The sequence below is a fragment of the Mastigoproctus giganteus genome, chromosome 12 (genome assembly GCF_048544385.1).
Source record: "Mastigoproctus giganteus isolate SK-2022 chromosome 12, ASM4854438v1, whole genome shotgun sequence".
In the NCBI taxonomy this organism is placed as follows: Eukaryota; Metazoa; Arthropoda; class Arachnida; order Uropygi; family Thelyphonidae; genus Mastigoproctus; species Mastigoproctus giganteus.
The window spans coordinates 1,279,472-1,292,064 of record NC_143586.1 but is presented as its reverse complement, the minus strand read 5'-3'; the positions used below and the strand labels follow the sequence as shown (position 1 = coordinate 1,292,064).

At 40.0% G+C, this 12,593-nt stretch overlaps 1 protein-coding gene across 1 annotated transcript in view; it reads left to right on the top strand.

The window, feature by feature from the left end:
• The window catches only part of LOC150076628 (uncharacterized), a 1,101,557-nt gene that overhangs the window by 688,558 nt on the left and 400,406 nt on the right, over positions 1-12,593 (top strand). Inside the window, exon 22 of the mRNA XM_090386980.1 lies at positions 12,361-12,475. Coding sequence (XP_090243106.1) covers positions 12,361-12,475 — 115 coding nt within the window. The remainder of the gene's footprint in view (positions 1-12,360; positions 12,476-12,593) is intronic.

The window sequence follows — 12,593 nt, the reverse complement described above, 5'->3', positions numbered from 1 at the left end:
CTAGCTTACTGCTAGAGTTGAATACACCCCTGGCTTTCCCCTCGCTAAATAACTCCTCATGTGTGAATGTCGATGCAAAATATTCATTTAGTTTGTTTGCTACCTGAGCAGGATCATCAACAGTTGACCCATCGATATCAAGTGGACCAATCTGATTCATCCCCTTCCTTCTAGAGTTTACATAAGTAAAGAACTCTTTGCTGTTTTTCTTTGCATCCCTTGCCAAAGATTTCTCGTACTCTGCCTTCGCCTGCCTAACCTCCTTTGTAAGTTGGTTACAGATCAACTTGTATCTATCATAGGCTTCTGTGTCATGTGTTAATTTGTATGTATCCCATGCATGTTTCTTCTCCGCCATATGCCTCATCAGTTCATCTGACATCCATTTAGGCCTAAACCTTGAACAATATTTCTTAGTTGGTATGTAAAGCCTAGTAGCTTCCAAGATAAGTTCTTTGAATGCTTCCCATTTTGCATTTGCTGTTGGTAACATCATCAGTTGGTCCCACTATATAGAATTTAAATACTGTCTCAGTCCATCGTAGTCGCCTTTACGAAAGCAATAACCCTTCCCTTTACCCCTAATGGTAGTTACCTCTTTGAGTAAATCCCACTTCAGCACACTGTGATCACTGCCACCTAGTGGTTCATTTATCTGCAGATTCTTAATGCATGAAGAGTCACTGCTGATAATCAAATCAAGAGTATTCCTCCCGAACATGCTGATGTAGAAAACAATCATCCAATAAATCCACAAAAGCCTTGCTAGTGTGTGAGTGACTAGCCCCCAAACTCCAGTCAATATCTGGGAAATTAAAATCTCCCATTATAAGACTCTGATTTACTGGCCCACTCAATTTCCCTGTACAGTATCTTATTATACTCATCAGAGTCATTAGGCCTATAGCACACTCCTACTCTCAATTTTGATCTCCCAATGCTTATGTCACACGAAAGTGACTCGACACTGCACTGTCCAGCGATGTCCACTGGCTTCACTTCCTTTGGATTTTATGTATTTCTTAACTAATAGCATAACCCCTCCTCCCTTCCTATCCAGTCTATCCTTTCTGTAGACGTTGTACTCCCCAAATTCCAGTTCTGCATTCCTTATATCTGTGTGACACCAAGTCTCTGATATCCCAACAATATCTGCCTTTGATGTTTTGAGCAATACCTCAAATTCATCAAATTTATTTACTAAACTCCTAGCATTGGTGTACACGCAAGTATACATGCACCTATTTCTATTCTTAGCTACCCTAACACAACCCATGTGTTTACTTGTACCGCAATGACTCCCAGCAGTCTCTGAAATATCCTGAATCTTGTTTTTCAGGCTTCTGCTCATTCCAATAGAAGCAGTGCAAGAATCTCTTTCACCTCTGCCAGTGGCTACTGTTAATCTATTCATCTTTGTATCCCCCCAAGCTAGCAGTTTTCCGACCCACCTAACACTGCCTCGATAGCATCAGGAAATATTCTTGCACCCTTTCTATTTAAGTGTATCCCATCCCTGTAGAAGCAATCTCTCCTGTTAACAAGTACAGTCCAGGCTGAAAAAAATTCTACCCCTTGAGCCTTGCACAATCTTTCCAGGGCCGAATTAATCGACAAGGCTCTCATCATATACTCCCTCCTATCGTGTCTGGGCAGAATTGCAGACACTTTCAAATTCAACCCTATTTCACGGCTTTTTTTCAACAGTGACCTGTACTTGTTAAGCAATTCTGCCGGTCTCCTACTCTTGATATCATTAGTGCCAACGTGTACAACTATATCACCTTTTGTGCCCTTAAAAGATGATATCTGCTCTACAACGTCATCAACCTTTGCCCCTGGCAGACATACCCTGGTCCTGTTCCACTTATCCTTTTTACAAAGCATGTTCCCCGTTTTCCTGACAATAGAGTCACCAACAACTACTAGTTCCTTTGGGACCAGTACATTCTGCCTTGGGGGTTGCCGCTGTGTTGCGCGACGACCAAGTGCAAGCTCTGGCGTTGATGTGGGCAGCTGAGAGCTTGATGGGCCCCTCAATTTAGTTCCTTCGAGGGCATCCACCCTGTCCTTCAAGCTCTCAAGTAATTAATGAGCAAGTAATTAATCTTGATTAATTACTTGATCATCTGCAAATAACAGTGTATTAATCCTATTCTTTGTATGTAAGTTAATTTCCTCTATTAATTCCCTGTATTAATTTCCTCTTTCCTTCTTTCCATTTAAATTTAGTATTATAATTTTTTAGTGATTTGCTGATTAAATTGGTGCATTTATTTTTTACTTGGCCTTGTAATTGCAAAGAAAACAGTCAATTTTGGCTGGCATTGTATTGATAGAATCATTCGAATCTACTCCCATTGTTTTCGTATCGATACAGCAAATACTGGTAGTTGCTACATGTAGCAGTGTAATCAGTATCAGCAGAGTATTAAAAATCATAAATTATAGCACTACTTATGTGATTTAATCATTTAAATTGTCATGTAGATCGTAATGTAGGACAGTAATATTTGTACAGCTTTAAGAATTGGTGGTTTGGCCTAGATAGCTAGCGGAGATTTTGAACCATGTGGGTGGCAATAGATATTTAAATTTATTAATATAAATTTATTTAAATTATACTTAGTTGTTACAAACGTAATTTTTTAACTAAATACGTATAACGACTTAGATTTTACTAATGTAACATTATAAATTAATACATATAACTTGATACTAGATACTAAATTCATATAACATACACCAGAGATAATACTTGCTACTGAATATATATATGTATGTAGTGTGATATAACTATAGGGATATCATGACTCAGATCAGAGCAGCAAAGGGCAGATCAGAGCAGGCTCAAGCTAATGGAAATGCTGTGGCTCAGAGAAGAAGTGAGCTAGGAGTTTGCCCTCTGAATCACAGCCTTTTGAAATGTACTGCTTGTTTCATGTTTGTGGACAATCAGGAATGGGACATGATATTACCAAGAGGAATGTATTTGTGTGTGTGTGTGTGTGTGTGTGTGTGTGTGCGCGCGTGTATCTGTGTGTGCGTGTGTGCGCCATGTAAGGAGTGTGAGGAAATCAGGTGCGACTCAGCATTTTTATGGGCCTATATGAGAGCTTGAAAGACAGGGTAAATGCCCTCAAAAGATTTAAATTAAATTAAGCACCCATCAAGCACACAGCTGCCCACATAATGCCAGAGCTTGCACTTGAACATCACTCAACACAGAAGCAACCCCCAAGGCAGAATGCACTGGTCCCACAGGAACTAGTTGTTGTCGATGACTCTATTGTCAGAGAAACGGGGAATATATTGTGCAAAAAAGGATAGGTGGAAGAGGACCAGGGTATGTCTGCCTTGGCAAAGGTTGACATTGTAGAGCAGATATCATCTTTTAAGGGCATAAAAGGTAATTTTTTAGATACATTGGCACTAATAATATTAAGAGAAAGAGACCGGTGGAATTACTTAACAAGTACAGGTCAATGTTGAAAAAAAGCAATGAGTTAGGGTTGAATTTGAAAGTGTCTGCAATTCTGCCCAGACACAATAGGAGGGAGTATATGATGAGATAGAGCCTTGTCGATCAATTCCGCCCTGAAGAGATTGTGCAAGGCCAAGGAGTAGAGTTTTTCTCATCCAGGTCAGTGCTTGTTAACAGGAGAGACTGCTTCTACAGGTATGGGGAACACTTAAATAGAAAGGGTGCAAGAATATTTGCTGATGCTATCGAGGCAGTGTTACGTGGGTCAGAAAATTGCTAGTTTGGGGGATTCACAGACTAAAAATTAACAGTAGCCACTGCAGAGGTGAAAGTGATTCTTGCACTGCTTCTATTGGAATGAGCAGCAACATGGAAAACAAGGTGCAGGGGATTTCAGGGACTGCTGGGAATCATTGCGCAACAAGTAAATACATGGACTGTGTTAAGATAGGAGTTTGGTAAATAAATATGATGAATTTGAGGTGTTGGTCAAAACATCAAAGGCAGATATTGTTGAGATATCAGAGACTTGGTGCCACACAAATATAAGGAATGCAGAACTGGAATTTGGGGAGTACGGTGTGTACAGAAAGGTAAGACAGGATAGGAAGGGAGGAGGGGTTATGGAATTAGTTAAGAAACACATGAAATCCAAGGAAGTACAACCAGTCGACATGGGTCGACAGAGCAGTTTTGAGTCAGTTTAATGTTACATAAGCATTGGGAAAGCAAAATTGAGAGTAGGAGTGTGTTATACGCCTAATGACAATGATGAGTATAAAAAACAACTCTACAGAGAAATTGAGGGGGCCAGTAAATGAGTGTCTTATAATGAAGAGGGGGGGATTTTAATGTCTCAAATATTGACTGGAATTTGTGGGATAGTCACTCGCACCCTAGCAATGTTTTTTGTGAATTTATTGGATGATTGTTTTCTACATCAGCATGTTCGGGAGGCAACTAGAGGGAGTAATACTCTTGATCTGATTATCAGTAGTGATTCTTCATGCATTAAGTCTGCAGATAAAGGAACCACTAGGTGGCATTGATCACAGAGTGCTGAAGTGGGATTTACTCAAAGAGGTAACTACCATCAGCAATAAAAGTAAGGGTTTTTGCTTTCGTAAAGATTATCGTGGTGGTCTGAGATGGTATTTAAATTCTGTACGGTGGAACGAACTGCTGATGTTACCAACAGCAAATTTAAAATTAGAAGTATTCAAAGAATCAATCTTGGAAGCTACTAGGCTTTTCATGCTAACTAAGAAATATTGTTCAAGCTTTAGGCATAAATGGATTGTAGATGAACTAATAAGACACTATTATTATTATTACTCTTATATTATTTCTTCCTGATTGGGTGATTCCATTCCATGACGGGTACTGTTACCAAGTATACAGGGTGGTTGTAATGTCTGGTGTTATTTTGGTTGAGGAAATCTCTGACTATCCTACAGGTGTTAAGGATTACGACTTTCTGGAGTTCCTTGCAGGTGTTCTCTGGGAGACCTATTGCTGCAAGGCTGCTATGTAGAGTCTTTCCCACCATACTGGTGGTTGACACGATGATCGGGATGGTCGATACTTCTTGCATATGCCACATCTTCTTGACTTCATGTCTCAAGTTCGTGTACTTCCTACCTTTTTCTATATAGGTTTTCTGGATATTGCTAATGTTGGGCACTGCTATGTCAATCAGGTAGGTAGCCTTTTCTATCTTGTCCACAAGAGTTATGTCCAGACTGTTGTGCGGAATGGTCTTATCCATTATTATTGCGTGGTCACAGTACAGCTTATGGGTTCAGGTCTCTAGTACTGCCTGGGGTTCGTACTTGTTGTATGGTACACTTCCTTTATTCAATTGTTTTTTCCTGGACCTTGCACCCTGCGGTGATGTGTTGGATTGTTTCTGAGGCCAGGTGGCATCGTTAAAATGTGTCATCTGACATTTTGGGCTCCTTTGCGATGAATTTTCTGTAGTTTCTGGTGTTGATTACCTGATCTTGGATGGCAAGCATGAATCCTTCAGTTTTGGGGAAGAGTGTCTTGCTTGGGAGTCATGCATTGGAAGCAGTGTTATCGATGTGACCTTGATGGAGATCATTGTAGTGTGTGCCAAGGAATGTCTTCTTTGCCTATCTTTCTAACTTCATTTCTTGTGCTGTCTGGGTGGGATAGGGTTCTTTGCTTAGGTTGAGCGAGGTATACCACTTATCTATCTTCCTTATGGCCTGGTGGAGTGGTGCTGTGTTGTTCCCGAAGTAATCCTTCAGGTTAACTATCGCTGTTTTCTGTTGCTCTGTCAGGTTTATCAGATCCCTTCCTTCCTCCCTCTTTCCAAGCTATTGTCAGTCCCTCCACTGCTGACTTCAGGTGGTGTTGGCGGCTCTTGGTCATCATTGTCCTTGTCTTTCGCGTGATATCTTCTAGCTCAGTGTTAGTCCAATCTATGACCCAGAATGTGTATATTAGTACTGTGGCTGCATAGGTGTTTATGGCTTTAATTGTGCTATAATTAGCATTAGCATTAGAAGAGGCATATGATGCAAGAAAGCAAGCTTATGCAGCACCAGCCAAAAAAAAAAAAAAAAATCCACTTCACCCCTCCGTTCATTCGAAATACCTGTCCAGCTGAGCCTTAAATTTATTTAGGCTATCAACTTCCACAACAAGGGATGCAAGTCTGTTCCACCAACCAACTACCCGCTGGCTAAACGCAAATTTACGGACATCTATCCTACATCTGTCTTTCCTCAATTTGAATTTATGCCCTCTCTGGTGATTATTCTGAGCAAGAGAGAGAATCCCATCAGCATTGAGCATGCTCAAACCATTCAAGGCTTTATACACCTATATCAGATCATCTCACCAGTGCCTAGTCTCCAGACACTGGAATTTGCAAAACTTAAGCCTTTCTTCATAAGAGCAACCCTTTGTTCCAGTCACTAATCTTGTTGCCCTTCTCTGTACTTGTTCCAGCAGCTCTACATCCTTCTTGAAATGAGGCCTCCAGACCTGTATGCAGTACTCAAGGTGTGGCCTAACCATTGCCTTATACAAGGGAATAATCACCTCTTTATTCCTGCTAGAAAAATTCCTGTATATCATTGATAAGACCCCATGAGCTACTCTTGCAGCCCATCTGCACTGCTCAAAGAACTTCATATCTGCCTGCACAATTACCCCCAGGTCATTTTCATTCTCTACCACTGTCAGTGTAGTACCACAGAGTTGATATGTTGCTCTGGGGTTGCTGTTTGCCTTATGTAGTACTTTACATTTGTCAATGCAAAACTTCATTTGCCACCTCTCAGCCCATCTGCTCAACCTTTCCAGATCTTGTTGCAGCAGCATAGTGTCAGTAGTGTCCTTAACAACCCTGCCAACCTTTGTATTGTCTGCAAACTTGGACATTAAGCTTGATATACCATCATCAATATTATTTATAAATACAGAAAACAATAATGGACCCAACACTGAACCCTGAGCGACTCCACTAATAACATTAGTCCATGATAAGCAGTGTCCATTGATTACCACTCTCTGTCTTCTCCCCCTCAACCATCCCTTTATCCATAGCAGCAATTTTCCTCCAATGCCACACTGCTCCAATTTGTGCAGCAGTCTTCCATGTGCAACAGTATCAAAAGCCTTTCTAAGATCCAAATATATGATATCAAAGTTATTCCCAGCATCCAGTTCTTTTTTGATTGCATCATAGTATCCAGTCAAATTGGTCAGGCAAGATCTCTCCTTAACAAAACCATGCTGTGTCCGAGCAATAACTGAAGTCTTTTGTAGATGATTCTGCAGTGCTTCTTTAACCAGAGCCTCCATTGATTTTCCTGGAACAGAAGTTAAACTCACAGGTCTATAATTACTTGTGTCAGCCTTTGATCCTCCTTTGTGAATTGGGGTCACATTTGCACATCTCCAGTCTGTGGGTACCTCCCCTGAATCCAAGGAAGCTCTCATAATTATGGCTAAGGGTTTGCTTACTTCCTTTGCTGCCTCCTTTAATATAACTGGATAGATCCCATCCACCCCGGGTGCCTTTCTTGTGTTTATCTTCAACATTTTCTCCTCCACTTTACTCTCAGTTATTACAAGATTCTGTAGCTTACTGCTAGAATTGAATACACCTCTGGCTTTCCTCTCGCTAAATAACTCCTCATGTGTGAATGTTGATGCAAAATATTAATTTAGTTTGTTAGCTACCTGATCAGGATCATCAACAGTTGACCCATCGATATCAAGTCGACCAATCTGATTCATCCCCTTCCTTCTAGAGTTTACATAAGTAAAGAACTCTTTGCTGTTTTTCTTTGCATCCCTTGCCAAAGATTTCTCGTAATCTGCCTTCGCCTGCCTAACCTCCTTTGTAACTTGGTTACAGATCAACTTGTATCTATCATAGGCTTCTGTGTCATGTGTTAATTTGTATGTATCCCATGCATGTTTCTTCTCTGCCATATGCCTCATCAGTTCAGCTGACATCCATTTAGGCCTAAACCTTGAACAATATTTCTTAGTTGGTATGTAAAGCCTAGTAGCTTCCAAGATAACTTCTTTGAATGCTTCCCATTTTGAATTTGCTGTTGGTAACATCATCAGTTGGTCCCACTGTATAGAATTTAAATACCGTCTCAGACCATCGTAATCACCTTTACAAAAGCAATTACCCTTCCCTTTACCCCTGATTGTAGTTACCTCTTTGAGTAAATCCCACTTCAGCACACTGTGATCACTGCCACCTAGTGGTTACTCTATCTGCAGATTCTTAATGCATGAAGAATCACTAATGATAATCAAATCAAGAGTATTACTCCCTCTAGTTGCCTCCCGAACATGCTAATGTAGAAAACAATCATCCAATAAATCCACATCAGCCTTGCTAGTGTGAGAGTGAGCACCCACAAATTCCAGTCAATATCTGGGAAATTAAAATCCCCCATTATAAGACTCTCTGATTTACTGGCCCACTTTATTTCCCTGTACAGTTTCTTATTATACTCATCAGAGTCATTAGGCCTATAGCATATTCCCACTCTCAATTTTGATCTCCCAGTGCTTATGTCACACCAAACTGACTCGACACTGCACTGTCCAGCGATGTCGACTGGCTTCACTTCCTTGGATTTTATGTATTTCTTAACTAATAGCATAACCCCTCCTCCCTTCCTATCCAGTCTATCCTTTCTGTAGACATTGTACTCCCCAAATTCCAGTTCTGCATTCTTTATATCTGTGTGACACCATGTCTCTGAAATCCCCACAATATCTGCCTTTGATGTTTTGAGCAATACCTCATTTTTCATCAAATTTATTTACTAAACTCCTAGCATTGGTGTACACGCAAGTATACATGCACCTGTTCTTTTTCTTAGCTACCCTACCTTAGCAACCCATGTGTTTAATTGTACCGCAATGACTCCCAGCCGTCTCTTAAATATCCTGCATCTCATCTGGATTCACTAAATTACAGTTGCCCACAGTGAAACGGATACAAAAATACTGATTGTGACAGGTTTAACAATAATAGGAAATATACATACCTTATATTAGATTAGATTAGATACAAACTTTTCAGTTGTTTAGTTAACCTTCTTCAGTTGAAATGAAATGACAGTTAGAATGGAGGCGTGTACTGCCAATCTTGTACGTGAAGTGCGTGGATAATTGTTTGATGTTGAAGCCTGTGGCTGTGATGTATGTGGACGTGGCCAGCGTTTGTCAATGGACAGGATCGTTGCTTCAGTGATAGGGTGGACTTGACAACCACTGTTCCTATTCACTGAGGTATTGGAGCATTTGATGTTTAACGACTCCAACCAGGCGCGGCGCAGATAATGGCGGGCTTATCCACAATCACGACATTGTGGTGTGGGTCAATGTCATGGTGGGTTGCCCAAATGTGTTCGGCAATATCTGATTGCTCTACATCTGCTAAGTGGATTGCTCTTTTGTGTTCGGAAAGACTCCCAGTTTCCCCGATGTAGCAGCTAGCGCATTCACGGCAAGAGATGTGGTAGACCAATCCACTTTGTAGTAGGGTGGGGACAGGTGTTTTTAACTTAGAGATGAGGGATCGTAATTTTCTGCCTGGGAGTTCTACTCATGTGATTTTAAGATTCTACAGACCTGTTGTGATAGGTTTGAGTAGTATGGGATAAAGGTGATCGTGGCTGAGTCATCACCTTGGATGTTTCTGTCGGTCGCGTGTCTGTAGGTCACACCTGTCAAGGGTATTGATGGGATAGCCACACCTCGTAAGATCCGCCTTGACTTTAGCAATTTCGGTGCGCCTCTCATTTACAAAGCTAGAGTGTGTCCAGGTGCGAGTTAGTAAGGTTCGTGCAGTGGCAAGAAGATGGCTACATGCATGTGCTAACCGGAAGTTAGTAAATTGGCCAGCACACATAGGTTTATGATGGACTGTTGTCTTCAGGCAAGTGCCCTCGCACCGGAAAAGGGCGTCTAAGTATGGTGTGGTGTTGTTCGACTCTAGCTCAATCATGAATTTTATGAAAGGTGACAGAGAGTTGAGGTGGTCTAAGATTCGGTCACCTGAATTTCTGGGGATAACTGCGAACACATCGTCCAACTCCACAAACTCCTAGAATTGGTGTATACGCAACTGTACATACTCCTGTTCCTATTCTTACCTACCTTAACACAACCCATGTGTTTACTTGTACCGCAATGACTCCCAGCAGTCTCTGAAATATCGTGCATCTTGTTTTCCAGGCTGCTGCTCATTCCAATAGAAGCAGTGCAAGAATCACTTTCACCTCTGCCAGTGGCTACTGTTAATCAATTAGTCCTTTTATCCCCCCAAGCTAGCAGTTTTCAGACCCACCTAACACAGTTCTTGCACGCTTTCTATTTAAAAGTATTCCACCCCTGTAGAAGCAGTCTCTCCTGTTAACAAGTACAGACCAGGTTGAAAAAAATTCTACCTCTTGAGCCTTGCACAATCTTTCCAGGGCCGAATTGATCGACAAGGCTCTCATCATATACTCTCTCCTATCGTGTCTGGGCAGAATTGCAGACACTTTCAAATTCAATCCTAATTCATGGCTTTTTTTCAGCAGTGACCTGTACTTAACATATTGGAAGCAGTAATCCCAGAGTAACATATCAACTCTGTGGTACTGCACTGACAGTGGTAGAGAACGAAAAGGACCTGGTGGTAATTGTGTAGGCAGATATGAAGTTTTCTGAGTAGTGCAGATGGTCTGCAAGAGTAGCTCATGGTGTCTTGTCAATGATATACTGGAATTTTTCTAGCATGGATAATGAGGTGATTATCTCCTTGTATAAGGCAATGGTGAGGTCACACCTTGAGTACTGTATAGGTTAGTACTGGAGGCCTCATTTTAAGAAGGATGTAGAGCTGTTGGAACAAGTACAGAGAAGGGCAACAAGATTAGTGAATGAAACAAAGTATTGCTCTTACGAAGAAAGGCTTAAATTTTGCAAATTGCGGTGTTGGAGACTAGGCACCTGTGAGGTGATCCGATTGAGGTGTATAAAGCCTTAAATGGTTTGAGCATGCTTAGTGCTGATGAGTTTCTTCCTCTTGCTCAGAATAATCACCTGAGAGGTGATTATTCTGAGCAAGAGGAAGACATATGCAGGATAGATGTCTGGAAATTTGCCTTTAGCCAGCAGGTAGTTGGTTGGTGGTACAGGCTTCCATTTTTTGTTGTGGAAGTTGATAGCCTAAATAAATTTAAGGCTGGGCTGGACAGGTATTTGGAACAAACTGAGGGGTGAAATGGGAGAGTATTTTTGTTTTTTTTTTTGGCTGATGCTGCATAAGCTTGCTTTCTTGCATCATGTGCCTCTACTAATGCTAATTCTTCACCTTCTTCTCCTACCTCTTTTCCCTATACTGTCATTACTATTACTCTGACATGTATATTTAATATTAGTAGTAGCAAATGATGTAAAGGTACAAGCTGAATAGTACTTAACCTTCTTCTCTTACCTTTTTTGTACATTCCCTCTAACAGTTTGTCTAATTCTTCCTTAAATTTATTCAAAACTCCCACTTCCACAACACCAAATAGAAGTTTGTTCCAACAATCAATTTTTCTCTGTTCACTATAAGGAAATTTACAATAGGCAAGACAGGAGGGAATGGAGGCATCATGCTTCTTATAAAAGTAGTCTGAGTGCAACAGAATTATTCCCAGATTTAGAATATTCATGTTGTCAAAGAATCTGTGTGGTTTGAGATATTTGAAATAATTTTGAGATAGTTGAATGAAAAGTAAAATGAGTTGACCAGAGCATCTAATGCAAATGGCAAGTGTGATTTTAATTTGCCTCTTATTGTTAGTAGCAAGTAAGAGAATAACGAAGGCCAAAAACTTGCTGCATTATTTTTGATTACCATTTTTTAAATAGTACAGAATTTTGATACAACATTGATACTGAATTGTAATCCATTTATATTTCACTAATAAAAAAAAAATTTCAGTGAGAAATATATATTCATGGCTGATTTATATAAGTTTTATAGCCAAGGGTGTTATGAATAACTCCTACTTTTGATTAAAACCTCAAAACAACAGCCTAAATTTTGATTTTTTAGTGTTTTACCAAGAGATAAAAGAAAAAATAATGTAAAAACATTTGATGTATGGGAGTTATTAGACCTGACACATCTTTTAACATTATGGTGAAGACGTTGCTTAAACTAAGGAAATTATTGATTTCATCTACCATATTCCCAATTTTGCTCTTTCTTCAGAGGAGTTGACATGACCTGTTGTGTAATGGGCTATATTATTTCTAGGTTTACTATATTAGTCATTTAAGAAAAAAAAAAAAAAAGAAATGTACTCATTTTAATTGCATTCATTTAGATTAGAAGAAGAAGAAGGTGCTCGCCAAAAACTTCAGTTGGAAAAGGTGTCCTTAGATTCTAAAATGAAGAAAGTTCAAGAGGAATTAGCAACACTACAAGACAGCAATCAGAAGGTTTGTATCTATCAACCTATTAATAAACATTACACTGTATTAAATGGGGGGGGTATGTTTGTTGTACATTGTTAATTCAGTCCATTATTATTTACATGAAATCACATAAAAGATATTG